Source organism: Centroberyx gerrardi, chromosome 14, assembly GCF_048128805.1.
Source record: "Centroberyx gerrardi isolate f3 chromosome 14, fCenGer3.hap1.cur.20231027, whole genome shotgun sequence".
In the NCBI taxonomy this organism is placed as follows: Eukaryota; Metazoa; Chordata; class Actinopteri; order Beryciformes; family Berycidae; genus Centroberyx; species Centroberyx gerrardi.
In genome coordinates, this window is record NC_136010.1 from 11,147,127 (window position 1) to 11,173,761 (window position 26,635).

General features: G+C 46.4%; 1 protein-coding gene across 23 annotated transcripts in view; it reads left to right on the plus strand.

Moving 5' to 3' along the window:
- Positions 1 to 22,533, plus strand: part of huwe1 (HECT, UBA and WWE domain containing E3 ubiquitin protein ligase 1) — a 42,081-nt gene extending 19,548 nt beyond the window's left edge. For 11 of the 23 annotated variants that reach the window (XM_078288445.1, XM_078288456.1, XM_078288461.1 and 8 more), the window contains 47 exons: positions 1,086 to 1,238; positions 1,381 to 1,508; positions 1,712 to 1,793; positions 2,575 to 2,751; positions 2,887 to 3,037; positions 3,158 to 3,558; positions 3,745 to 3,940; positions 4,127 to 4,294; positions 4,402 to 4,550; positions 4,660 to 4,726; positions 4,854 to 5,077; positions 5,209 to 5,420; positions 5,841 to 6,023; positions 6,240 to 6,412; positions 6,502 to 6,641; positions 6,762 to 6,837; positions 6,947 to 7,045; positions 7,183 to 7,310; positions 7,398 to 7,557; positions 7,783 to 8,011; positions 8,141 to 8,319; positions 8,424 to 8,513; positions 9,489 to 9,649; positions 9,783 to 9,825; positions 10,878 to 11,261; positions 11,495 to 11,705; positions 11,827 to 11,951; positions 12,191 to 12,411; positions 12,571 to 12,965; positions 13,090 to 13,753; positions 13,869 to 14,592; positions 14,717 to 14,808; positions 15,106 to 15,262; positions 15,368 to 15,499; positions 15,783 to 15,998; positions 16,102 to 16,343; positions 17,201 to 17,303; positions 17,744 to 17,893; positions 18,048 to 18,293; positions 18,388 to 18,505; positions 18,596 to 18,736; positions 18,828 to 19,115; positions 19,390 to 19,495; positions 19,809 to 19,926; positions 20,710 to 20,891; positions 21,344 to 21,534; positions 21,649 to 22,533. In XM_078288445.1, the coding sequence (XP_078144571.1) occupies positions 1,086 to 1,238; positions 1,381 to 1,508; positions 1,712 to 1,793; positions 2,575 to 2,751; positions 2,887 to 3,037; positions 3,158 to 3,558; positions 3,745 to 3,940; positions 4,127 to 4,294; positions 4,402 to 4,550; positions 4,660 to 4,726; positions 4,854 to 5,077; positions 5,209 to 5,420; positions 5,841 to 6,023; positions 6,240 to 6,412; positions 6,502 to 6,641; positions 6,762 to 6,837; positions 6,947 to 7,045; positions 7,183 to 7,310; positions 7,398 to 7,557; positions 7,783 to 8,011; positions 8,141 to 8,319; positions 8,424 to 8,513; positions 9,489 to 9,649; positions 9,783 to 9,825; positions 10,878 to 11,261; positions 11,495 to 11,705; positions 11,827 to 11,951; positions 12,191 to 12,411; positions 12,571 to 12,965; positions 13,090 to 13,753; positions 13,869 to 14,592; positions 14,717 to 14,808; positions 15,106 to 15,262; positions 15,368 to 15,499; positions 15,783 to 15,998; positions 16,102 to 16,343; positions 17,201 to 17,303; positions 17,744 to 17,893; positions 18,048 to 18,293; positions 18,388 to 18,505; positions 18,596 to 18,736; positions 18,828 to 19,115; positions 19,390 to 19,495; positions 19,809 to 19,926; positions 20,710 to 20,891; positions 21,344 to 21,534; positions 21,649 to 21,751 (9,078 nt within the window). In that variant the 3' untranslated portion in view covers positions 21,752 to 22,533. Of the gene's footprint in view, positions 1 to 1,085; positions 1,239 to 1,380; positions 1,509 to 1,711; positions 1,794 to 2,574; positions 2,752 to 2,886; positions 3,038 to 3,157; positions 3,559 to 3,744; positions 3,941 to 4,126; positions 4,295 to 4,401; positions 4,551 to 4,659; positions 4,727 to 4,853; positions 5,078 to 5,208; positions 5,421 to 5,840; positions 6,024 to 6,239; positions 6,413 to 6,501; positions 6,642 to 6,761; positions 6,838 to 6,946; positions 7,046 to 7,182; positions 7,311 to 7,397; positions 7,558 to 7,782; positions 8,012 to 8,140; positions 8,320 to 8,423; positions 8,514 to 9,488; positions 9,650 to 9,782; positions 9,826 to 10,877; positions 11,262 to 11,494; positions 11,706 to 11,826; positions 11,952 to 12,190; positions 12,412 to 12,570; positions 12,966 to 13,089; positions 13,754 to 13,868; positions 14,593 to 14,716; positions 14,809 to 15,105; positions 15,263 to 15,367; positions 15,501 to 15,782; positions 15,999 to 16,101; positions 16,344 to 17,200; positions 17,304 to 17,743; positions 17,894 to 18,047; positions 18,294 to 18,387; positions 18,506 to 18,595; positions 18,737 to 18,827; positions 19,116 to 19,389; positions 19,496 to 19,808; positions 19,927 to 20,709; positions 20,892 to 21,343; positions 21,535 to 21,648 lie in introns of all 23 variants that reach the window. The other 12 variants (XM_078288451.1, XM_078288465.1, XM_078288464.1 and 9 more) reach the window with 6 other exon arrangements.
- Positions 22,534 to 26,635: the final 4,102 nt, after the last annotated feature.

Sequence of the window (26,635 nt, forward strand, 5' to 3'; positions counted from 1 at the left end):
AAGAAATAACGGTTGCATATGAATATCAAGTACCTAATAAGTAAGAGGGCTACCCTTTGCCTTCAGAACAACTTCATTCTTTCTTGGATTGTTGTCATATAAATCCTAATCTGTGTGTAGTGGAATATTGGACCAGTCCTCAAGAAGGTGACCCTCCAATTCTTTGTTTGATGATTCATCAGACCATTTCCATTGCTCAGGGGTTCAGGTTTTGTGCTCCTTGCACAACATTCTATGTTGTGCGTTGGCCTTGGAAACGAGCAGTTTCCAAATGACTGCCTTGCCATAAATACCAGCTTTATGAAGCTCACAGCATAGTTTTGGTTGACTGTGGCACAGAGGTGTTTATTCAATTCTGTGATTTTGATGCCGTAGTTTTGTGGTCGTTAGCAACTATTCTGTTAAGTGTTACTCTGTCGTTGTCAGTGGGCTTTGACTTGCAACCAGTATTCTCTTTGCCGATGCAGTTTGTTTAACAAATCTTAAAGTTTTTGACTTTTCCTCTTGCCACATTAAATCATTTCCAATTTTTGCAGTAGAATTGTCTTGCAACAGCAGAGCTGTTTTCGGTAATAGCAAACATCAATATTATGCTGGTCTTATAACAGCTTTCTCTAGAACAAGAAAGCTTAATATTTTTAGTACTAGTAGGACAGTTACATACAGTATAGGCTTTTAGTTAAGTACATTGACATTGAGTCAAAGTTAGCTTGAAAATTGTTTAAACATGTTTTACATTAACAGATTGACAGCAAGATTATTTGTAAGTCTTAAATCCAGATGTTGCAGTTTCTTGGTAGGCTGTTTTCCTATGAGATATCAGCCCAATTATACAGACCTATATTCTGATAGGTTGTCATTTTCATGTTTTGTTTTTTTGTTTTTCACTTGCAAAATTGGTGTTATGTTTCATTCTAAGTGGAAGTAAAAATATATTTACACTTGTACGTCTTCAAATTGATGAAACTTACAGACACCCTGTAACAGTATAGTAAACAGGAACTGGAAATTAGAGATTTAAATTGTCAAGAGGATGGCAGATCTGTGTGCTTGTATCAGCCTGATGGTGTGCATGTTGTGTGTAGGTGTGGGATGCAGCAGACGTGCTGATCAAAGCTGCTGTGCCCCTGACTACCAGCGACACAAAGACAGTGTCTGAGTGGACCAGACAGATGGCCACACTGCCCCAGGCCTCCAAACTGGCAACTCGAATTCTGCTGCTCACCTTGCTCTTTGAGGTAACAACACAAACGCACACATGCAATATTGTACCCTGTGAATTTTTACACACTCGCTAAAGGTGGAATCACTTTCTCCTAATTGTTAAGTAACACACATCCCGAAGTATCACATTTGTGTCTTTTTCTCCTGTTCCTGAAGGAGCTGAAGTTGTTGTGTGCCAGAGTGGTGGAGAACAGTGGGATACTTGATTTGCTGATTAAGCTACTTGAGGTGGTGCAGCCCTGTCTGCAGGCTGCCAAAGAACAGAAGGACATCCAGACACCAAAGTGAGTCCTGCACGGCTCTACAGGCAGCTCTTTTTCTACAGAGCTGACAGATTAGGATACCAGTACAATCAGGGATACTTTTCAAATGGCAAGACACACTAGCTGTTCATCATGATAACCTGCAATAGTAAGGTTTCTGGGCATGATTTTCTTTTTTCATAAATTATGTAACATTTCTTATTTTTGTCCTGTTTTCTCTACAGGTGGATCACCCCAGTACTGTTGATCATTGACTTCTATGAGAAGATGGCAGTCTCCTCCAAGCGCAGAGCACAAATGAACAAGGTAAAATTCAACCTAATAAAACAAAGCCATAGTTGTAAATGAAGATAGTTACGCTTCTGGCTACTTCACTTAAAATTCAGGATATACTTTATTAGGTACCCCTACTAGCACAGGAATAGGCAACAGTGTGCCATGGAATGCCAAGATTATGCAGATTTTCATTCCAACCAAAGACTACACCAGGTGATTTCACCGATTAGCACACCCTCAACCAGAGAGATCGGAACTAATCAGTGAAATCAGCTGGTGTAGTGGTTGGTTGGAATGAAACCTGCGTAGTCTAGGCACTCCATGGCTCATGGTTGCCTATTCCTGTACTAGCGCGTAGGACTCCCTTTTGCCTCTAGAACAGCCTGAATTCTTCAAGGCATGAATTCACCAAAGTGCCAGAAACACTCACAGCAATCTTGGTGCATCCTGACTTAATAACATCATCACCAAAAAGCATAGACTGTGGCCATGAAAAGATGCACCTGGTCACCAATAACTTTCACTGATTTACTGGAACCGTCTGGCACCGTTCAGTCGCTTAAATCATGTATCTTGCCCATTTTAACATTATTCAAACAGTAACTGAACTTTTCAACCCTGTCTGCGTGCTTTATACTCATGTGTTATTTATGCGTGACTCATTGTCCAGAGGAGTGAGCAGTTCGTATATACATGAATCACTGTCTGGAGGAGTGAGCTGTCTGTACGGGAAGGTGTAACTCATAGTGGATTCTGAGTGAATTTACCTCTAACTATATAATAATTCTTTTCTCTTTTGGTCTACCTCCAGTACCTGCAGCCTAATGGTAATAACTGGAGATGGTTTGATGACCGCTCAGGCCGCTGGTGCAGTTACAGTGCTTCAAACAATAGTACCATTGACTCAGCATGGAGGGCAGGGGAGAGCAGTGTCCGCTTCACAGCTGGACGCAGGAGATACACCGTGCAGTTTAACACGATGGTGCAGGTATAGACCAACACTACACTCTATTACTGTGCTGTCAAACGATACCCAAAAACTAGAAAAAAATCCATGTCCTGTTAGTCAGAGTAAAGTAAAGATGAACTGTCTGATGAACCAGTCCATCTTTCTGCATGACAGGTGAACGAGGAGACGGGTAACAGGAGGCCAGTGATGCTGACTGTCCAGAGAGTGCCTCGCATGCCCAAGCCTGCCAAGACGGGCAGCATGACTGACTCTGAGAGAGAGGAGGGAGACAGGAGCAAGGCAGAGGAGACACAGACTGACCCAGGTAATGGCACACATGGCAACAGTCAAAACTGTTAACCTGTATGTCAAAATGAGGCTAAGCCAGTGCATTTGTGCTTTGAAATAGTCTGTGTAATACAGTTTAAAACATTTTGTCCACCAGACTCTGTGGCAGCAGTGGAGATGGGTGCTCCTAAGGATGATTCCAGCCAGCTGAAGGAGACCCCCTCTGGCCCTTCATCCTCCCTGGAGTCTGACCACTCGCAGGGCTCTGATATTGTGGTGCAAGGCCTGACTGAGGACATGACCACTGTTCTGATCCGAGCCTGTGTCAGTATGATTAGTGTGCCCGTGGACCCAGACACCCTCCACGCCACGCTGCGTCTCTGTCTGCGCCTGACACGCACCCACCACTATGCTATGATGTTCGCCGAGCTGAAGAGCACACGGATGATCCTAGGGCTGACGCAGGGCTCGGGCTTCAACGGCTTCACCCCACTTGTTACCCTGCTGTTCAGACACATCATAGAGGATCCAGCCACGCTCAGACACACCATGGAGAAGGTTAGAGGCATTTCTCTTAGGTCTCCAAGTGGGGTCACAATATCTTGAGATACTGTCAGCTTGTTGTCTTTCATCAACACTTATTTATTTTTGCTAAAAATACTATTTTGTTATATTCAAACATGGTACTTCTAACCTCTAACTGTTGATAACATAAAACAACTCCCTGACAATCTGACCCTGTAGGTGGTGAGGTCAGCAGTGACCAGTGGAGCAGGTAGCACCACCTCAGGTGTGGTGTCAGGCAGCCTCGGTTCCAGGGAGATCAACTACATTTTGCGGGTCCTGGGTCCTGCTGCCTGCCGCAACCCTGATTGCTTTGCTGAAACCGCCAACAATTGTGTCCGCATTGCCTTGCCTGCACCCCGTGGAGCTGGCACAGGTGAGTTTGTGAGCTTTACTCTCATATATCTGGTAACTTTTGATTAGACTTAAGGTTTAAGTTATGGAAATATTCTAAACCTGCCTGACAGAAGTGTTTAGGTGTGTGGTCTTGGGGTGTTTTTTTTTTGTTTGTTTTTGTTTTTCTCCCTGGTCCTTATCCTCCTATCCAATCCTTTCTCTTCAGCCTCTGATGATGAGTTTGAGAACCTGCGAATCAAGGGGCCCAATGCTGTGCAGCTGGTGAAGACCACTCCTCTTAAGCTGTCCCCACTACCGCCTATCCCTGACACTATCAAGGAGGTCATCTATGACATGCTCAACGCTTTGGCTGCCTACCATGCACCTGAAGAGCGTAAGACATGTGACTTGTTTGTTTTGAGGGTGTATTTCTCATATTTACTGTAAATAGTTCTTTGAGCATTTCAGCTGAGTGTGAGTGTGTGTGTGTTTGTGGCGCAGCTGAGCGTCCAGAGGAGCGCGCGGTGGCAGTGCCTGGCGGTCAGGACCTGTGCCAGATCCTGCAGGACGTTGGCGACGATGTTTACCAGCAGTACAGACTCACCCGGCAGGGCAGCGACTTTGATTCCCAGTCTGCATTCCATATCAACGTGAGTCTCCATGAGGAGTTGTGCTGTTTTATATTGCTTGTGTGTGCAGTAATGGTATGAAATGTCCCAACTCCTCAGTTGATAATGGAAACATTTCCCTTTCTCTTAGGCTCAAGTGTTTGCTGCTGACGGAGGTGTGGCTGAGTCTTCCCAGTCTGGCACACCACAAGGTGAAGGTGAGAATGAGACTGTTAACATTGATTTGAATGTCCTCGTTTAAGTAATTTAATATGTCCATCGCACCACATCAGTTTGGCTTTACCATCTTGTTATCCTATCATTTTGTTATCCTAACTTCGTCAGCCTCCACACCAGAGGAGATGCGGGAGGAAAAGAAAGAGCAGGAGGGAGAGAAGGGTGCCAGCTCAGAGGAGGGTAAAGCAGCTAAGGTAAAGGCCAGCAAGCCTCTGATGCCTACCTCCACCATCCTAAGACTCCTGGCTGAGCTGGTGCGCTCCTATGTGGGCATCGCCACACTAATCGCCTCCTACTGCTACACCGCTGGACAGTCTGAGCTTATTAAGGAGGTGGGTGGTTCATCATACCTCTGCATTGTCATGTCTTCACCCTAAAGTTTTTATCTTCATTTCTTTTCTCCTTTCAATGAGGGAAGCAATGTTGATGTGTTTCCACTGACTGCCCTGTATCTGTCTTGCAGGACTGCAGTGTTCTGGCCTTTGTGCTTGACCACTTGCTGCCACACACCCAGAATTCAGAGGACAAGGACACCCCAGCTCTGGCACGCCTCTTCCTAGCTAGCCTGGCAGCTGCCGGCACAGGCACTGATGCCCAGGTGGCCCTGGTCAATGAGGTCAAGGCTGCCCTCAGTCGGGCACTAGCAATGGCAGAAGGCACCGAAAAACATGCCAGGTAAGATGGCACTGATGAAAGTAACAATACACCACCAATACATCCCATTTTTATTTGGTTCAACTCAGAATCAGAACTACACTCATTTAAGTGTCACTCTAGTGAATTTGTCCCCTAATCCATGTCAATAATGCACATTACCATACAACACAATACCAAAAAGATACATTGTATAGATTGTCCCAATTCACAAATTTCACTCATTTACACTGTGTATAATATTGATACTGTGACGTATTGAATTGTATCGAACTGTCATATAGTGATCCGCAGTATCAAAATTGTATTGTGAGGTCCTTGGCAATACCCAGTCACAACTGCAAGGCTGACTAACTACAACCATGACTCAATCATATGAAAAACCCAATACAAACTCTTAATTCTTTTCTCACTTTCTATCTCTCCACCTCCATCTCACAGGCTCCAGGCAGTGATGTGTATCATCAGCACCATCATGGAATCGTGTCCCTCCACCTCCAGTTTCTATAGTACAGCAGCGGCCAAGACGCAGCACAATGGCATGAATAACATCATTCGGCTCTTTCTTAAGAAAGGCCTGGTCAACGACTTGGCCCGTGTGCCTCACAGCTTGGATTTGTCTAGGTACTCGAATCACACCATACTCAATTAGTTTCACTGGCAAATTAGGTATTGGTAGTGCTATTTCAGAATGCAATTAGGCTTGGCAAAAATACTGGCATAAAAAAGCGGTTTTCAGGCATGTTCCATGTTTTAGACTTTCAATTTTTTGGAATATTTACAACATATAAAATCACTGTAAAATGGCACCATATTGATTTTTGTGTGTGTGTGCTTTAGTCCCAACATGGCCAACACAGTGAATGCTGCCCTGAAGCCTCTGGAGACTCTGTCCCGTATTGTTAACCAGCCCAGCAGTCTGTTTGGGGGCAAAGGAGGCTCCAGCAAGAACAAGACCGAACATGACACTGTGGGCACTGCCAGGGACAGCAACAGCAACACTCAGGACCAAGGTATGCACGATGCAGATGAGATGCTTACATACTGTTTGATCCAGTGATTCCAAATATATCCCTTGCTGACGTATGTCATATATTTCCAGGGGAGTCTGGCGAGGCAGAGCCAGTGGAGGGCAGCCACAGGGTGCAGGGCACAGACAGTGACCTGATGGATGGAGAGACGGAGGGAGACACAGTGGTCATTGCTGGTCAGCCAGAGGTCCTCAGCACACAGGCGATGCAGGTGACTGGCTTGTATTACATCCTTTAACACAATGCTCAAATGGTATTGCACCCCATTACCTAACACAAATACATTACATACAAAGACGTTACATTTGTGTGCAATTTCCTGTGTTTGTAGGTGGAGAACGAGTTGGTGGATCTGATTGATGAGCTGCTGGAGAGAGATGCTGGCGCTGTCAACAGCACCATTATAGGTAAGTTATAGCTGCTGATTCCCGGATTCATTGGTCTGAGAGAGAACAGTGAGGTTAGGCAAAGAAGCCCAATGCTGGTGTCTAATTTGTTGTCTGTTCTATCAATCAGTGGGACGCAGTGGTGAGGATGAATCGCAAGAGGATGTGTTGATGGATGAGGCCCCCTCCAATATTAGCCAGGCATCCACTCTTCAGGCCAACCGTGAAGGTAAAACAGCAACACAGCAGAACTTGTGTTCATCATGGAAAATAAACTCACAGTTGTTACCACTGTCCGACTATGACTGCCACTCAGTTTCTAAAGTTCGGCTTGTAAGGACTGGTTGCGTTTCCCTCTGCCATCAGACTCTATGAATATCCTGGAACCAGAGGATGAGGAGCACACGCAGGAGGAAGATTCTAGTGGCAGCAATGATGATGAGGACAGCCAGGACGAAGAGGAGGAGGAGGAAGAGGAAGAAGAGGAGGACCAGGTATGGAGGATGAATACAGAGAAGTTCAGTAAAAATGTCTTGGGTGGGATTTAGCTTCAAGACTCATAGCTGTAACTTTTCCTCCAGGATGATGAAGAAGGAGATGAGGATGACGATGATGAAGGTTCAGAGATGGAGCTGGATGAGGACTTTCCTGACATCAATGCTGCACCCCACATCCGCTTTGAGAGGTTTGACAGGGATGATGACCTCATCATAGAGTTTGACAACATGTTCTCCACCACCGGTGAGCAAGCTCTAATGCTCAGGATAATGTATTACTAGCATTTCAAGAGGCATGATGATCAGATTAATTACTAGAGTTAGACACAAGAATGCTAACACAAAATGCAGAAAATAAATTTTAAGATTTCCAGTTGCTTCAGTGGTCATGAACATTAATGACTCGGGGTTGTGCCTGAGCTGTCCCCCTAATGTCTGCCTACTGTTTTCTATTGTGTTCTTCCATCAGCTGACATCCCTCCCTCCCCAGGCAACATCCCCAGCTCCCACCCGCTGATGGTGCGCCATGCTGACCACGGTTCCCTCACCCTTGGTGCGGCGGGCACCAGCAGCCGCCTGGCACAGGGCATGGGTCGCAGCCAGCGAACACTGCGCCAGCTCACTGCCAACACTGGACACACCATCCACGTCCACTACCCCGGCAACCGCCAGCCCAACCCTCCACTCATCCTGCAGAGGTGAAAGCATGCCCTCGTGGAGCCTGTGTTTGACAGAATATAATGCCAGCATCTGTGTTATAGCAGGTCTGTTATTTTGAGTAGTAATACTGATTAACATGTCTGTTCCTCCTCTACTACCCTGTTTAGACTGCTGGGCCCCAGTGCTGCAGCAGACATCTTGCAGCTGTCCAGCTCTCTGCCCCTGCAGTCTCGTGGCCGTGCCCGCCTTTTGGTAGGAAATGAGGACGTGCACATCATCGCTCGCTCTGATGATGAGTTGTTGGATGACTTCTTCCATGAGCAGAGCAGCACTGGGGGACAAGCAGGTGAGAATCACTCAAGGATGGTCACTGTCATGGAATTTATTCTATTGGATTTGTATTGGGTGTTGGGTTGAATTCCTAACAGTTCTGTCCTTTTGTCTCCACAGGCACCCTCTCTAGTATTCCCACTGCCTTAACAAGATGGACAGATGAGTGTAAAGTGCTGGATGCTGAGAGTATGCACGACTGTGTAGCAGGTAGGCTGGTTTAAGACTTTAGACTAGGAGTGTGTATCTCTCAATTGAACACACATCTCGATAAGGAAGCAGGCAACAGTTCAATTTGGCACAGACGGTGTGATATGTGCAATTCAGTATAGTGCAAACATTGCCATTTCACTTCTACTGCCACTGGTTGTAAGAATGAATCTTTAGGCATAAATCAGTCCAGTGATGTGTGAGGGGAAAGATGTACATTGGAATGGTCTCATTCACATTTTGGTGACCTTGTTAACACCCTGGTTGGAATTTGTTGATCATAAAGAATGAAAATCAGACAGAGAACCTGTGGATGTACTTTTCAGTGAAGTATTGCCTACTTGGTATGCCATACCTAGGCTCCAGCATGTGCAGCAGGTGTCTTAACCCCTCATTCTCTACCACTCTATATGGTTGCAGATCATTACACAAAGAGCACAATGGCTTCAGTAATTGATTTTGTGCAGAGCTACTGCCATGGAAGAACATTTTGAAACCTTTTTAGTCGCTGCCGCTGCTGCTAGCTGCAGGTGATGAGGGGCAAGCAGGGACACTCTATCCCACAGCGAGTCTATGGTGTCTCTTGAATGGGTGGCAAGATGAATTGTACTTCCTGTATATTTCACTGCTGCTCGGCAAGTTTTGCATATTGGCACACTTGGGTCAAATGTTCCATCTCATAAAACCCAAAGTGGGTCCATACTTGCTGTCCACACTGCTCTCATATTGAGGTTTTCCAATAGAGACAAGCCTGCATTAATTTAACTGCAATTCCCTCCCAACTTTTGCCAGATACAAACTGTCTGTACTGATCTGAATTGACGCACCAGGCTTAATGTCTAACACACTTGAATCAGTGAATCATTACACCCCTACTTAATCCAACGGGATTAATCCAAGGAAGTCATTCTCACACATCAACATTTGCACATACCACAACCCAGGATTCATTTGTGATGTCTATTCTGCTTCCAGTGGTGAAGGTGCCCATCCTGCAGCACCTGGAGAGTCTGCGAGATGAGGAGCTGGAAGAGCGTAGGGAGAAGAGGAGGCGGCAGCTGGCTGAGGAGGAGGAGGCTAAGCAGAATGAGAGGAGGGCCTCCGGAGCAGAAGAGGCCAGGGAACAGAGCCTGCAGGTCAGGAAATGGACAAGTTTGTGGGCCGTACAGAAGGAAGAAATTTCAAACATAGAAGTAGGCTGCATCTGTCTTTTGGCTGCTTTATTCAGTCAGCTTTTGCTGACTGTCAACTCTTTGTTTTTATCCATAGGGTTCTGGATTGGGGACAGTTAACGGTGCGGAGAACACTGCAGGTACTGTGATCTTGTACAGTTTTTGCTTTTGATTGTATGCATACTGTTAAAATGCCTTGACCGAAACCCTCCTTGTCTGAAATGGACACCATCTCGGTGATAGGCACCCAGAGGCAAGCAGCCAGCAGAGCGTGCTATGGGATGAGGTAGTAGTTTGTATAGTTTTAGGATCACACCAGATCTGGGAGATAACTATACAGTCTACTGTCTTTCTTATGGCAACGCCATAGCAGCTCGACATCTTCATCTGCTGCTGTGGAGATCCAGTGTTACTTGCAAAATGGCTCAAATAAGTATCAAACTGAAAATCTGATTTGTTGCATTACTGCCATTAAAGTACCTAATGCCACCTATGTAAACTATAGCTCTGTACAATGTTGCCTCATGATGTAACTTTTTACATGGATTCATATTGTATTTTTCTGTAGTCTGGCTATGCTGTGGTGAGGTAGTAAGTTGTGTTGTTGTTGGGGATAAGGATTGTGCACCCCGTTCAGGAGATAACTATACAACTTACTGCCTTCCTCAGTGTAGGCCCTTGACATCATGCCTGTGTTTCTGTTGAAAGTGATCAACAACATGTCAACATGGTCATTCCTGCTAAAGTGAGCTTTTGGCTTGGCACACACTTTGTTACATTTTACTTTTAAACAACATTTTGAAAGGGTTTGGAAACAATTAAGGTTTTAGCTGCAGTCTGTATGTTTTGTTTTGCTTTGACAATAAATTAATCTGGTATTTGTATATTTATAATATCACACCACTGTGCTACATTTCAGGTTTTTTTTTAAGTTGGTAAGCGTAAGTTGGTAAAGGAAAGATTCATATTGATAGCAAGTCATTGGTGACAATATTATATTTTCAGTGACAACACCGAACATCCAAATGAGTATTACACTGTTTCCATACCTTGTGAATGTGTACAATCACTGAGAAGTAGAGGACCACTAAGTTTTGATATTGTCAAAGCAAAAACCTTAAATATCAAATGCGTACAAAATCTTTGTCACTGCCTTCACATATGACATGTTTTCTGTCTGTGGCTGTTGCAGAGGGTGAGCAGGCCCAGGGTGGTACAGTGTCATGTCTAGACCCACCCAGGGTCTCAGAGGGCTTCCTCACTGCTCCCCCATCAGGAGAGGTCACTCCTACCACCCCTGCTCCTCATGAACAGGCCCTAGTCTCCCTGGAGACCGCCATCAGCCAGCAGGTCCACCAGCCAATCGCTGACCTGCTGCTGGCTGAGTCGCACGCCAACTCACTGGCCGCTCTGGCAGGGGCGGGTCTTCCACCCTTGTCCGCAGCCGATAGGCCCAACAGTGAAGCGGAGGCATCCCAGATGGAAATGTCCCCAGCGCCCACAATCGGTGAGAGAGGAGGAGGAGGAGGAGGTGGTGGAGGAGGAGGAGGAGGAGCGTTGGATGAAGGCAGGGAAGGTAGACTAACTTTGAAAACTCTCTTTATACAGACTGGCCAGCAGTAAGAGCACACATCTGTACTGGCAATGATGTTGTTGACCACGCTGGTAGCCAACATCTGTCATACAATTTTCTGAACAATGTGCATTACAAATCACATTGTCACCCATGTTTTCTGCCATCCATGGAATTGGAATGATGTATTGATTAATGTTTGCCCCCAACCCCTATCCCCTACTCTTTTACCTCAGCCTCCCTGAGTCCAGACATTGTGGAGACCTCAGAGCCTGCAGTAGTGGGTGTGTCACAACTGGAGGGTTCACCCATGGATACCAGCAGCCCTGCCTCTGCCACACAGGAAGAAGCTGCTCCCAACCCTGCCCAGACTGCCCACCTGTCTCAGGAGTTGTCTGGCAGTGCGGACAGTGGGCTGACGGACAAGCAGACGGATGCAGAGACAGGGTGAGTAGCTTTAAGAATTGTCTCCCAGAAGGCCGTTTTGTACATTAGGGGGCAAGTATGTCACAGTTATGTTATAATTACTGACTGATTGTAGACAAGTTGTTTTCTTTTCCATTTCTAGCTCTACTTCTGTCTCGTCCCCTGGGGAGACGATGCCCAGGAGTGACAGCGCTGACAGTCAGTCTCAAGCCATCCAGGAAGAGCCCCTCCCATCAACCAGCAATGAGGAGGAGGACCCACTGGCAGGTAAATGGAATTTCACTGCCATGTTTTTTTTAATTTAGTTGTTTTAAATCTTATATCTAGTTCGAGTTCATTTATTTATATAGCCCTTGATCACAAGCATGTCTCAAAGGACTTTACAGAGAATGAGACTAACTACATCTCACTGATCAAAAATCAATCATAGAACAGAATGACGTAAGACAAACACAAGGAAGCAGAACAAAACATAAGACTCACTCTCTCTGTTTTTGTCACGGAAGGCATCAGTCTGCCAGAGGGTGTGGATCCCTCTTTCCTGGCAGCTCTTCCTGAGGACATCCGTCGAGAGGTGCTGCAGAATCAGCTGGGCATCAGACCTCCCTCCCGTCCTCCTGTTGCCTCCACCCTGCCCTCCTCTACTGCACCTGTACTGGGAGGACCAGGGGTTACAGAGGTCAGCCCTGAGTTCCTGGCAGCCCTACCACCTGCCATCCAGGAGGAGGTGAGATATACATAATGAATAATTACAGTTAACAGAATATCTTTTTTCATTGGACTGGTTTAGAAGCAAACAAAGTGTTGGTTTCCAATTAAATCAGTCTCTGCAGAGAATCTGCACATAACCAGTCCTTTTAACTAAGCATGGCGTTGGCTGTCCTAGGTGCTAGCCCAGCAACGGGCAGAGCAGCAGCGCAGGGAGCTAGCCCAACAGCCTCCCCAGGGAGACACGCCCCTGGACCCAGTCACCTTCATCCAGACGCTGCCCTCAGAGCTCCGGCGCAGTGTCCTGGAGGACATGGAGGACAGTGTGCTGGCCGTCATGCCCCCGGACATCGCTGCCGAAGCAGCTGCGTTGCGCAGAGAGCAGGAGGCCCGCCAGAGGCAGCTGATGCATGAGAGGCTGTTTGGCCACAGCTCATCTTCAGCCCTGTCGGCTATCCTCCGCTCACCGGCATTCACCAGTCGGCTAGGGAGCAACCGTGGCGTCCAGTACACCCGACTGGCTGTGCAGAGAGGAGGTACCTTCCAGATGGGGGGAGGAACCAACCACAGCAGGTGAGAGGAGTCGATTTTCTAGGTTTTGTTTTTTTCCCTATTAGTAATATTTGTGATAAGGTCATAGGAAGTGTCATACAGAAATGTCCTTTCAAAGATTTGATTATTTGTTGGTGTTCCCCAGACCTTCCAGTTCCAGTGTGGACTCCTTGTTGCGTCTGCGTGGTAGACTGCTGCTGGACCACGAGGCCTTGTCCTGCTTACTGGTGTTGCTGTTTGTGGATGAACCCAAGCTAAACACCAGCCGTCTGCACCGCGTGCTCAGGAACCTCTGTTACCACTCACAGACTCGTGGCTGGGTCATCCGCAGCCTGCTGTCCATCCTGCAACGCAGCAGCGAGAGTGAGGTGTGTGTGGAGACGTCACGCCTGGAAGACTCGCGTGGCAAGAGGAGCACCCAGGGGGGCTGTGGAGGAAAAGGCTCGGCTACCTCCTCCCTCTCTTCATCCTCCTCTTCCTCCTCTTCATCCTCCTCTTCTTCCCTAGAGCTACTGAACAGGGTGGAGTCTCGCAGCTCCAGCCAGCTCTCCTGGCTCTCTGTTTCTATGGACGCAGCCCTGGGCTGCCGGACGAACATTTTCCAGATCCAGCGAGTGTCAGGTCGGAAGCACGCCGACCGACACTCGGCTGGGGGGTCAACAGGACCCGGGGCACTAGGAGGAGGAGTGTCTGGGGCTGCAGCAGGAGTCACGTGTGCCGGAGGTGGAGGTTCCACTGTACACATCCACCCACAGGCTGCTCCAGTGGTCTGTCGACACGTATTGGACACACTCATCCAACTAGCCAAGGTGAGGGTCCACCAAACGTCATTTAAATTTCTTTGCTATAAAATCTGTGAATTCTCAATTAAGATATGAACTTGGTAATTAAGAGTCCTATCTGTTTGCTTGTCTGTCCATGCAGGTGTTCCCCAGCCACTTTACCCAGCAGCGTTGTAAGGATCTGTCATCGTCCTCCTCTGACCTGGACTCTCGTCTGTGTTCAGCCTCCTCTGGGGGAGGAGGTGGAGGTGGGGGGTCCAGGTCAGGGTCCCTGTCCCAGAACACCCCCAGCTCCAACCCTTCCAACACCCAGAACTCCCTGGGCTCCTTTGCCATTACTCCCCAGTCCCTGGGCATCTCCACCGACTTTTGGGACCTCCTGGTCAAGTTGGACAACATGAATGTGAGCCGCAAGGGCAAAGCCTCCATGAAGACGGTGCCTCTGGGGGGCAGTGCAGAGGCTGAGGGGGCCCAGTTCAGCTTGGAGGCCTCCCCACTCGGCCAGCTGATGAACATGCTGTCTCACCCTGTAATCCGACGTAGCTCCCTGCTCACTGAGAAGCTGCTGCGCCTGCTCTCCCTTATATCTATTGCCCTGCCTGACAACAAGGCCACTGAGGTGCCTGCTGGACACCCTACCCCACAGGCTGCCAACCCCAGTACGACTACCAGCTCAGGAGCAGCTGCGCAAGCCACGACCCAGGGTTCAGCATCAACAGGCTCTGCCCAGGCCATTGTGGCAGGCCTAGGGGGCTCTGTGGGAATTGCAGCACAGGGTTCATCCTCAGGGACTGGCCTAGCAGCCTCCCAGACATCATCCTCTACAGCAACCTCTATTCCCACATCCACTGGAATCATCTCCACAGGTAGACTGCTACTCTGTTCTTATGTACAGAAAATACAGTGGCATCTATTAATTTGTTGCTCCCAATGTAAGAGTGGTTTCAGTAGAGAATAATGCAATATGTTTGGGGTGGTTTGTCGAAACAGTGAAGCAGAGGGCCGCTGCTAGCAGTACTGAGAGTGACAACAAGATGGCCTCCACTGGACTCACTGAGAAACAGCTACAACTCTCTGTGGAGGTATGAGGGGGGATTCACAGGGTGGTCAATGGCTAGACATATTGTCCCCATGACTTTGTAAAACCTGGAATTTTAAAGACTGATCATGGAAAATGCAATAAAAAGTCATAATGTAGTGCTAAAAACCCCTGCAATTTGATCTGCGGCAATAAAAGGAATTTTTATCTCAATAGCAGAATAACTCATAGACATAGACACAATAAAATCATAGACTTTTGGGGTTGAGTATACCCTTCCACACTTTCATTAATAATACCTCAAATGATTTTCTGACAACCCTCTCCTCCTCCTTCCAAGGTGTTGACATCCCACTCGTGTTCAGAGGAGGGTCTGGAGGACGCAGCCAACATCCTGCTTCAGCTGTCCAGAGGAGACTGCGTGACCAGAGACACCGTGCTCAGACTGCTGCTGAGTGGAGCTAGACACCTCGGATACACTCTGTGCAAACAGATCGGTCAGTGCTGTGCCACTACACAGATGCCAATTCTCATGCTGATATGGCTGCAAATGCTCTCTTTTCTACCACATACATTTTGAACCCTCTTCTCTCATTTCTCAGGCACGTTATTGGCCGAGCTTAGAGAGTACAACTTGGAGCAGCAGAGACGGGCACGGGCCGATGCCCAATCCCCTGATGCCCCTCCAGAGGATTCCTCCCTCTCAGCCAGGATCAAGGGCAAAATGACTAGCAGGTTAGCATTGGGTGGCTCTGGGGAAGCCCAGTGGCATTAGGTTGGCAACAGACTTGCACAGACGCTGAAATTAACGAACTGAAGTTTAGATTAGGTACCAACCTAATCTAAACTTCAGTTCGTTAATTTCAGCACAAATGCATAATGATGACTCAGGCTCAGATAAATCAGGTCTAGGTCTTGTGGCAGTGTGTGTACATAGGCGATTGTATGCATATGTGTGTATGCAGGCTAATTTCTTTATAATAACTGCAATTGCCTTGTTGCCTTGTTTCGTGTGTTGGTTGGGGCGCAGGTTTGACGGGGCGGAGAGCGTCGTGATTGTGGCTGCCCAGAAGCGCACACTCGGGGGACGTGAGCTGCAGCTGCCCTGCATGAGCTCCCTAACCTCCAAGACGTCAACGCAGAAGTTTTTCTTACGAGTGCTGCAGGTCATTATCCAGCTTCGTGAGGACACGCGCCGCGCCAACAAGAAGGCCAAACAGACAGGACGGTTAGGTAGGAGGACGTCACACATACACAGTATTCTGGCTGTAAAACCCCATTATTTGTGTTCATTTATGATTTTCTCTTCCCCCTTCCTCCCTCTTTCCATGGCCAGGCTCCACCAGTCTGGGCTCGGCCAGCAGCATCCAGGCTGCGGTGCGTCAACTAGAGGCCGAGGCCGACGCCATCATCCAGATGGTGAGAGAGGGCCAGCGGGCACGCCGGCTCCAACAGGCCCCCCCACCTACCGCCTCGTCTGCCTCTGCCGCCGTCGCCGCCGCTGCCGGATCCTCCGTGGTGCCCCCCCATGCCCCCGCTGGTGCTGCTCCCCCTGCCAGCACGGCTGCTGCTGCCACGGTTAGCATGGGCCGCACTGACAGCAGGCAGACTGCTACTCACACACTGCACACACTTAGGAGACCCTGTTGGAAAACTAGGGCTACACATTGACTGCATATTATCAGTAGACAGTAGTTATGTACAGACTTCTGTGGTGGTCCGGACATATGCTATGCCATGTCAGTAGCTATTAGCTACTGACATGCATCATGTCTATATTGGCTTTGTGCCAATATAGACATTATAAGCCAAATCAAAACCCACAACTGGAAAATTATAAGCCAATCAAAACCCACAACTTGTAATGCATATTAGTCTTATTTTGCAAAACAAAAAACATTGACAATAAATCACATCCTAAACTATTGTATTACATTGATACTGCTATAGACAACATAATGCAGATTGCACTCAGCCTACAGCCTGCTATCTCGCGTGTCAGTTTACACATACTGACAACATCCACTCTGCTGACATGATAAACATTGACAGCCCCAGCCGAAGGACAGATGTGCCAATGATCCACTGCATTCTATATTAATGTCTTGTGCATTGACATGTTCTACTGTTGAAATGGTCAGTGTGAATGTGCTGCCTGCTCCAAACTGTACGATCTGTTGATGATTATGATGTCTGTTTGCTGGCTGACATGGCTTCATGCTTTTGGCCCTCCCTGCCTACTCAGTCCCGGTTCCTCTCCTCTCTCTCACAGGTTCATTGGAATGTCATGATGCATGGCAGAGTCAGTCAAGATGGTTACTCTGAATAAATTGGCATCATATTAATCCTGATTTCTTCCATTCTTTTCTTATCTGTCCCCTGTTGTTCATCCTCGGTCTCTGCCCATCCTGTCCTCCCTGGTTTGTGTTCCTTAGTCTGAGGTGCAGTCAATGTCAGAGGCCCAGGCAGCCCAGAGAGATGACTCTCCCATGGATGTGGACCAGCCATCCCCTCTAGAGCAGGACCCTGCACCTCTGGGTATGACTTGCCTGCACACACACACACTCACACTACACACCACACTTAAACTCATGTCATAGTCTCATATGTAGACTGCCAATAACAACCCAGGACACCTGTTGATCCTGTGTTAAAGTGCTTTTTAATTTTTATTTGGTATGTTTGAAAAATGAGAAGAAAATATTCACCAAGTACAACAGGTGCACAAGGAATTTGGTTTATTATATTGACACATTACAGGTTACACAATACAGGATTGACACACTGCAGGACGAAACATAACATGTAGCATGTCACATATAGTGCAGAGAAGACACTGTATAACAGTAGAGTAAATGTAAACATACTACAGTAGTACACATAGTTTAAGAACCAAAGAATTGTTCCAGGCTAGCAGGCATAGTTGGTAACAGTAGAAGTGATGCAATCTATATTGTAATGTTTTTTTCTTTTTTAAGATGAAGAAGGAAACGGCCAATCGGAGAGTGAGGAGAGGCTTCCGGACCTCCCTCTGCTCAGCGAGCAGCTGCTACTGGACGAGCTGTGGGATATGCTCGGGGAGTGCCTGAAAGAGCTGGAGGAGTCCCATGACCAGCACGCTGTACTGGGTATGTGGAATCCATCTTTAGCAATGCCTTTTGAAAAATTGTGATTGATTTTTAAAAGAAATTTCCATGTGAGATGGAATTTGAAACCTATTTCTTTTTTGGTAGCATGGTTGAGTGATGAAGCACCTTAGTCATATTCCCTTTGTCTCTCCAGTTCTCCAGCCAGCTGTGGAGGCCTTCTTCCTAGTCCATGCCACAGAGCGGGAGAGCAAACCCCCAGTGAGAGACACCCGGGAGAGCCAGCTGTCCCACATTAAAGATGAGCCTCCTCCGCTGTCCCCAGCACCCCTCACACCCGCCACACCTTCCTCCCTGGACCCATTCTTTTCCAGAGAGCCCTCCTCCATGCACATCTCATCAAATCTGCCCCCCGACACCCAGAAGTTCCTCCGCTTTGCCGGTGAGTCCAGGAGATCGGAGTTCGGAGAATGACATGGTTTTGTTTGAAGATGTAGTACAGTGCCTAACATGCCTCCATCCTCTCTGTCCTTTAGAAACTCACCGCACAGTGCTTAACCAGATCCTGCGCCAGTCCACCACTCACTTGGCTGACGGGCCCTTTGCAGTGCTGGTTGACTACATCCGCATCCTGGACTTCGACGTGAAGAGGAAGTAAGGGGGATTATGTTGCCCTTTTATCTCATGCACAGTTATTGGCTTTTTGGATCACTGACACACTGCTCTTTTCGCCCATCTCTACAGATACTTCCGTCAGGAGCTAGAGCGACTGGATGAAGGCCTGAGGAAGGAGGACATGGCTGTACATGTCAGGAGAGACCATGTGTTTGAGGATTCCTACAGGGAGCTGCACCGCAAGAGCCCAGAGGACATGAAGAACAGGCTGTAAGGCTCCGTTGCCCTTATGTCCACCTAGACATCCTGTCGCTTCCGAAGCTCTGAACCTGAGTCTTATTCCTCTCCCTTCCCGTTACAGGTACATTGTCTTCGAAGGAGAGGAGGGCCAGGATGCTGGGGGCCTGCTGAGGGAATGGTACATGATCATCTCCCGGGAGATGTTCAACCCCATGTACGCCCTGTTCCGCACCTCACCGGGCGACCGCGTCACCTATACCATCAACCCCTCATCCCACTGCAACCCCAACCACCTCAGCTACTTCAAGTTTGTGGGCAGAGTGGTAGCCAAGGCCGTCTATGACAACCGGCTGTTGGAGTGCTACTTCACCCGCAGCTTCTACAAGCACATCCTGGGCAAGAGCGTCAGGTACTGGAGCCACCGGCAGTTACAAATTTACCTGGTTACCAAATTTTGTGGTAACCAGGGAGCTAGCTATATTTCTTTTCTGGTGTTTCTTTGGTTCTTTTGGTTCCTGTGGTTATGGGTACAACGGTGATGCAATAGGTACAAACAACGGTCTTTTTGATATTATTACTCTAGTAAAGGGCCATTACATCCCCAAATCTAAATGGGGCAAGTCTATGAACAAATTTTCAGTGTCTGTCTCGAATGTATGCATGTATTTCTGCTGTATTCTCAGGTACACAGACATGGAGAGCGAGGACTACCCGTTCTTCCAGGGCCTGGTGTACTTGCTGGAGAATGATGTGTCCACACTGGGCTACGAGCTGACATTCAGCACCGAGGTAGGTCTCTACTCTAATCTCCCCATTTAGCTTCAAGTGGAAAATTGATTCTCATGCTGCGTCTTCTCCTAAACTGTTGAAATTGGTATTGGGCCTCGAGGGCCTGAATCCCACTTGCTTTATGTTCTCATCATTTTCATCAAGTCAGCAAAGTAGCAATTATACTATAAGTGCTGCAAAAGAGTAATTTAGAGTCTGATGGACCTAAATTACTGTTAATGGATGCCAACTGTGACCAACAGTGAAATAGTGAGCTGAAACTGTCACTGCAAGAGAAGCAGTGCTGAAAGACTTTCTGTGTGTGTGTGTGTAGGTCCAGGAGTTTGGGGTGTGTGAAGTGAGGGACCTCAAGCCCAATGGAGCCAACATCCTGGTCACAGAGGAAAACAAGAAAGAATATGTGCACCTGGTCTGCCAGATGAAGATGACAGGTGAGATCATGGTTATTCAACCAAACATAATTGACCACTGTATTTTCCATAAATATTATGGCTGCAACAATTAGTCACAATATTGGACAAAAACAATTATGCAAATTCGTTGATGTGGATTTTTATTGAAACGTCATTATTTTTACATTTTCTGGCTGTATGCATGAAAGATGCATTAAATTACGGTTAATGATGCATTGCATAAATTCAGAGCTAGGTGGCAGCACTGCTTGAAAAGTCGAGCTGACCGACATGCATGTTTCTTTTATTGAATGTGGCTGAAAAAGCAATGCACGACATTTGCAAAACATTTTGACTGCGAGTTTCAAAACAAATATTTCAAATCCAATCCAGCGACACCGCAGAGTGAAACCTCTGCAAAACGCAATGGCCTCCCACAGCAGCATTACACCAACATTTAAGATGAAAGTATCCTAGAGCCGCATCTGAACCAGATAGTAGTTAGTGAGTTATACTATGTGGCTATCAATGGTGGACTAGCGTGACAAACAGACCTGACTATGTGCTGATGGCTCTGGCTAGTTATTGTTGGTTACCTAAAGACCTTGGAGGATAACAATAACTTAGAGTGCTCATATCAACACAAAACTTTTTCATAAAACTTATATCCATAAAGCTCTATATCCATAATCTGAAATTTTCTTTGCCTTTTGCGAGATTAATCAATTAACAAAAACTATCATTAGTTGCAGTCGTAATAAATAAGAATGTAGATGGAGCTACTGAAAGTTCTCTGAGTGTAAACTTGTACTGGGTTTCTAGGTGCGATCCGCAAGCAGTTGGCAGCCTTCCTGGAGGGTTTCTATGAGATCATCCCCAAGAGGCTGATCTCCATCTTCACTGAGCAGGAGCTGGAGTTGCTCATCTCTGGCCTGCCCACTATTGACATCGATGACCTAAAGGCCAACACAGAATATCACAAATACCAATCCAGCTCCATCCAGGTACGGATGAGTGAACACACACAGATGTACAACATGTATTATGGAAGTTACTGTTTACATTCACGTGTGCGCTCACCTGTACATGTCTGTCAGGAAATTGACATGGGTGTGTTGTGAGATGACATATGTGACTAGGATTATCCAAAATAAGAAAACTATAGTCCCATTCAGTTTGACCAAAACACTGAAAATAAAGAATTCAGGTTGATTTTTATTTTCAGTTAATTTTACAGGCAGACATTACTTACTTTGATTTTAGCATGTATGGCAATTTGAAACATGGTCAAAACATAATTTCTTGCTTGATATTCTGTAAATCAATTTCTATGTTCATTTTTCCCCTCCAGTAGAGAACCTACGGAGACAAAATTATCTTGGCTCAGATTGTTAGAATTAATCTGTTTCGATGTTTTTTATTTTGTATTTTATTTATTTTTACCCTTCACTTTCAGATTCAGTGGTTCTGGAGGGCCTTGCGTTCTTTTGACCAGGCGGACCGGGCCAAGTTCCTACAGTTTGTTACAGGCACGTCCAAGGTGCCCCTGCAGGGTTTCGCTGCTCTGGAGGGCATGAACGGCATCCAGAAGTTCCAGATCCACCGCGACGATCGCTCCACTGACCGCCTGCCGTCTGCTCATACCTGGTAAAGATGCTGCTAGATTACCGGAACATACATAATTACACACAATGGTCTAGAATGGAGAATTTTTGAAGACTTAAGTTTGTTCTAATGCGCTGTCTCTTTCTCCTCCCTCAGCTTTAACCAGCTGGACCTCCCAGCCTATGAGAGCTATGAAAAGCTGAGACACATGCTGCTGTTGGCCATTCAGGAATGCTCAGAGGGATTCGGACTGGCTTAAACAATGGGACTCTTGACACACACAGACACGCATACAAACACTTGATTTAGACTTGCCTACTCTTGACACGTTCATACTGATAACCCATAAACGCACGCACACACACACTTACACACACACACAATCCACCATCATAGACATTACTGGATTACTTGTTGAATGGCCTAGACTTACTGGTTTCTAATCCATATAAAGAAACAGATAAACCAGCAAGTGAAATGGACTGATTGACATTGCCTACTACACACAGAGCCTCATGTTGACACACCTGTGTCTCCCTTCCCAATTTAATGGCAAACGCGAGAGCGGATTCAGAGGATAAAAACATGGACTAATATAAGAGACATTTTCTCCATTTAGTTTGATTTCTCTGTACAAAAGGTTTGGGAGTTTATTATGTTTAATCTTTTTTGTTCTTCTCTGGCTGTGTAAAAAGAAAAAAGAGAAGGTTGTGTGTGTGAACAGGATGGTTATAAAACCTTTGGGGAAAAAATGTTGGTTGTTGTTGCAAATTTGTGACCTCGCAAGCCTTGAAGATGGGGGAACATTTTTATGGGGGGTAAAAGAACTTGAGAAGTTTTGGAGCTATTCACGAAAATGCACTTTTCAAAGTTTTGTGGCATTTTTAAGGAAGGATGGTACAAAAAAATGAAGAGAACAACTGAAGGAGATAAAGACATTAACCATAAATTCTAGAGTATTTTTGGCTATTAAATCGCTGACCCAGCCTTGAGCCTTTGAATCAGAGTGGAATAACTACATGAATAAATGCATAAAATTGAGTCTATTGTCTCTTTTAACAATGTATTAACCATCACTTGCAGTGAATTCATTCTCCATCTAAATCAAATCTGCCAATTATGTAGTGTGTAATCACACCAAAATACTAATTCATTTTGATTCAGACAGTTCTTGATTAGAAAATATCTATTGGCAATATGGAGATCGTCCATCTAATCTCAGTTGAATTGAATCCCCAGTGCTTTTGTTGCAAGATAAATTGATCACCCACATTAACATGCACATATTGATCCCAGGTGTGGATCAACCAGAATGTCCCCCATGATAAGGTCACCCCACACTTTGACACTGTCTGGTAGAAGATCTAGCCACAGAAACGTCATTACTAATGCCATCCTAGAATGCTTTCTCATGCGCCGCCTTGGGCCTTTGTGTTAAATCGATCATCTGAGGCTTGGGGCAACAGTGTTATCATTTGCCATGTTGACACATGGCCGGTGCTTCTTCCAGGCTCAAATGTTTCTTTGCCCTTGCATGTGTCACACAGCCTGCAGTGTCCCTTCTTGGCCACCGGTCCATCACTGATGAGCTGAAGATGACATTGAGAGCACTGACTTGGAGTCCATGTCATGGGAAGGGGCGTGAAGTGTGAATTTTGACTGAGGGTGTTATCGCAACTTTAATTTTACTCCTGCAACACATGGATAGAAACTGACTGCCTTGCTGACTGTCCTGAGTGCTCTTTTCCCCTTTAAAGCCATGCAGTCTGACATTTCTGGCCCATGGGAACTATACTAGACCTCAGAAAATCAGGATAGGTGATCACCACTATCAGACAGGCAGGTGCAGACACATTGTGGGGGTTTGGTTCTTCTACAAATACTTGGTGGTATGTGTACAAGAAATCACTTGTAGCCAACAGTTCAGCTGAAAACAGCCCATGCCCTCTATTACCCTTCTCTGTTTTCCTCAAGGTGCCCAAATGTGTTGTATTTCAGGAAATCTGTAATGTGGCTATAGGGATTTGAAGGTAATTATGTGTGCTGTGTATAGCCACAACACCCAGTTATAAAATACCTGAGCGCGTTCTCCTTCCTGGGTCCCCCTCCCTGTTGGCTCCTTGCTTCTCCACTAAAGCCCTGCGTGTCTCCAGTTTGCGCCTGTCATTCCCTCTCTTTCTCTCAATCCCCTCCTGTGTATCCGTCGTCTCTTACCTGCTCTTGCGTGCTGAATTTGTTCCACTTGAGGACCCGCTACAACAGAGGAAATCGACCCCCCGTGTTACTTTGCTGCTTCTTTGACTTGCCCCCCCCTCCATGTCTGATTTGGTGTGTGCCGAGGCGTGATAAATGAAATTACAGTGCTGTCATGCAGGGATTTCAGGCCCCACTGTAAGCCCTGGCTTTAGATTGGCCAGCCAGGTTTTTTGCCCCCCCTCACCCTCCTCCTGTGTGAGGCACAGATGCAATTTAGTATTGGCCACGCTTGATTTACACACACTGTGGGCATGAGTTGCTGTGTGGAGACTTTGATTCTCAATTAAAGTAGAAAAATAATTAGTCCATGCAGGGAATTTGCCTGGGAACGGATTTCACAATACACTTTCTCACAAATGGGTTTACTCTTGTGCTAGTTTGGGGATTTTAGGCTTCCTGTTTACTTTGAAGAAATTATGTTGAAACACTTGGCTGAATATCTTTCCGTCATTGTTTGTCAGGATAATTGAGATATCATGGGCGCTGCCAACAGCAGCGTTGCAGTTAAAACCTTGCTGCACTGTGGCGGCCCCTCCACTAGGTGGGGCTCATTAGACTGAGCAGTGAACAGGATGTTCCCTGTCACGCATTCTCCATGTCAATGCATTTGGTTTCTAGCAAAGTCACTCAACCCTCTGATGTATTCCATTTCATGCTTCAGGCACATTTTAGGGGTGACCGGTGCAAGAATTGGAATTATTTATCTGTGTGTTTGGAACCACTGATGCCTCCAGTCTGCTTGAGAAAAACAGTGTGACCAATTCATAATCTGTCAGACTATTCCAGCTTTTTTTTTTCTTACTATAGGAAATAAATGACCAATGAATCGCTGAACAGGGAGAAAAAAAAACGACTAGCGCCCAAGATTCAGGATGTTTGTGGACTAAATGGATAAATACATAAGCTCATAGGCAGTAAACAGGGTGCACTCATAATAGTGAACCCTCTTCATCAATGATTGTAGACAGATAGTGGGCTGGAGAGGAAATGAAGGCCGGTGGAGTTCATTAATAATGACTACTTTGTGTATGAGCCAGAAAGCTCTCAGCCTAATACATTCCACTGCTGCTGCCTTCAGTGTCTCTGGAATAAATCACAATATTACAGCGCTCACAGCGTAAAATGATAAAAGGCTTCTATAGCATAGAGCCCAAACTGGCAAAGGGACAGAATCAGTTCATTAGAGTAATTGGTTTAATGTTTCTAATTGGCTGGAGAGATATTTGTTCTGGAGGAAATTGATGACAGTGATTAACCCTTTCCTTGGCAAGAGTGCGCCACCCAGTGCCATTCATTCTCATTAAGAGCTGGAGACCCTTGTTGCTGGAAGTGGCACTGAGGCCAGTGAGTGTTCATCAGATACATTTGATTCATTTACATCAGAGACCAGTTAGTATCACTATTTACAGCCTTTACTCATGGTTGAATTTCCCAATGTAAAGCATCCCAGTGGAAATCTGAGGAGAGAAGCAGCGTTCACTAATCAAACCGGTATTGACGTCATGAATTAACATTTCACATTTCTCTCTGTACTAAGAATATCTTGCATCCAGCGTTGTGAACCCTGTGCTCCTGTTGTACGGCGCAAACAAGAAAAGCAGGACGGATGAAGGCGGACAGGAGAGGCCCTCAGTTTTGACAGCAGCGTGACATGTCAGGGAGGGTGTTATGAGCTGTTGCGAATCTGTCGGCTTTGTCATCACCTCCTGATTAGGCTGCTATTTCTGCTCTGCCTGTGAGGACGAGGACCGGGGAGGAGAGGAGCAGAAAGTGCTGTCGACTTGTGCTAAACATAAGAGGCTGATTCCCACACAATGAGAAATTGGCTCCGCGCTTGTCATTCAAGTATAACACGGTGCCTACGTATTGTGTATTATTACTCTTATCATTATAGTGTATTTTGTGGAGAAGTGGAGAGCTGACTGGGAAAAGTTGGGCTCAGCTGGGCTTCAGGTAGGTATAGTCTGGCCTTTGGTCAGCTCAGACTCCAGACCCAAACCAGAAGTGACAGTTTATGTCTACTGTAAAGGTCAAAGTGTTTATTCCCTCTGTGTTTAGAAGTATCTGTAGTCGCTATCTATTTACCACGTTGCATTCATAACCCCCCAGTTTCTCCCTCACCACCCCTCCATGGCATGGGAGTGGGCATCTTGTGGCATTTTCATTTCAAATTCAGCCTTAATATATTGCAGATCATGTACTGTGGTGAGCTGCTGAAGGTTATCAGTTGGAGTGGTAATGCTGTTGATGTTTAGAGAGGAATTATACCAGGAACGATTGCGGATTAACTGCAGTGGGATTTGATGGCATCATTTGAAACAAACAAACCTCATTTATCTGTTACAATAAAATGAGAATGGCTGCAGTTCAAATAGATCCTCTCGGTGACATTTTCACAGCTGCCCTATTACGCCGTAATAAAATATGCAAATCATGGGATGATGTAATTGCTACACGGTCCATTGTGATACAAGATAAAGGACAGTAAAAGGGTCATTTCTATTTTTGGAGGGAAAATCAAGCCTTTGAGGTGAAAGGCAGTAAACTAGTTAAGGTCACATTCATGCCTTTGCTCTAGAAACATGCCCCACTCCTTGTGCAATAGCAAATTCCATGCAAAACTTTGCTTTGAATATCAATGATGGAAACTTGGGAATGCACATGTTGCAAGTTTGACTATCTGCCCTCATTTTCAGCCTCTGGTGACAACGGCAGCCTCTCTCTGACAGCACCCTAATCTTTGTGGGACTGAACCCGCGGCGCATTGGTCCGAGGGTGACTCACGGCTGCTCACATGCCGTTGACATGCCTAATGAGATGTGTTCGGGTGAGTGAAATGCCGGTCATATCGGGCAGCCGGGCAGGAAACTAAATCAGAGTAATTTCC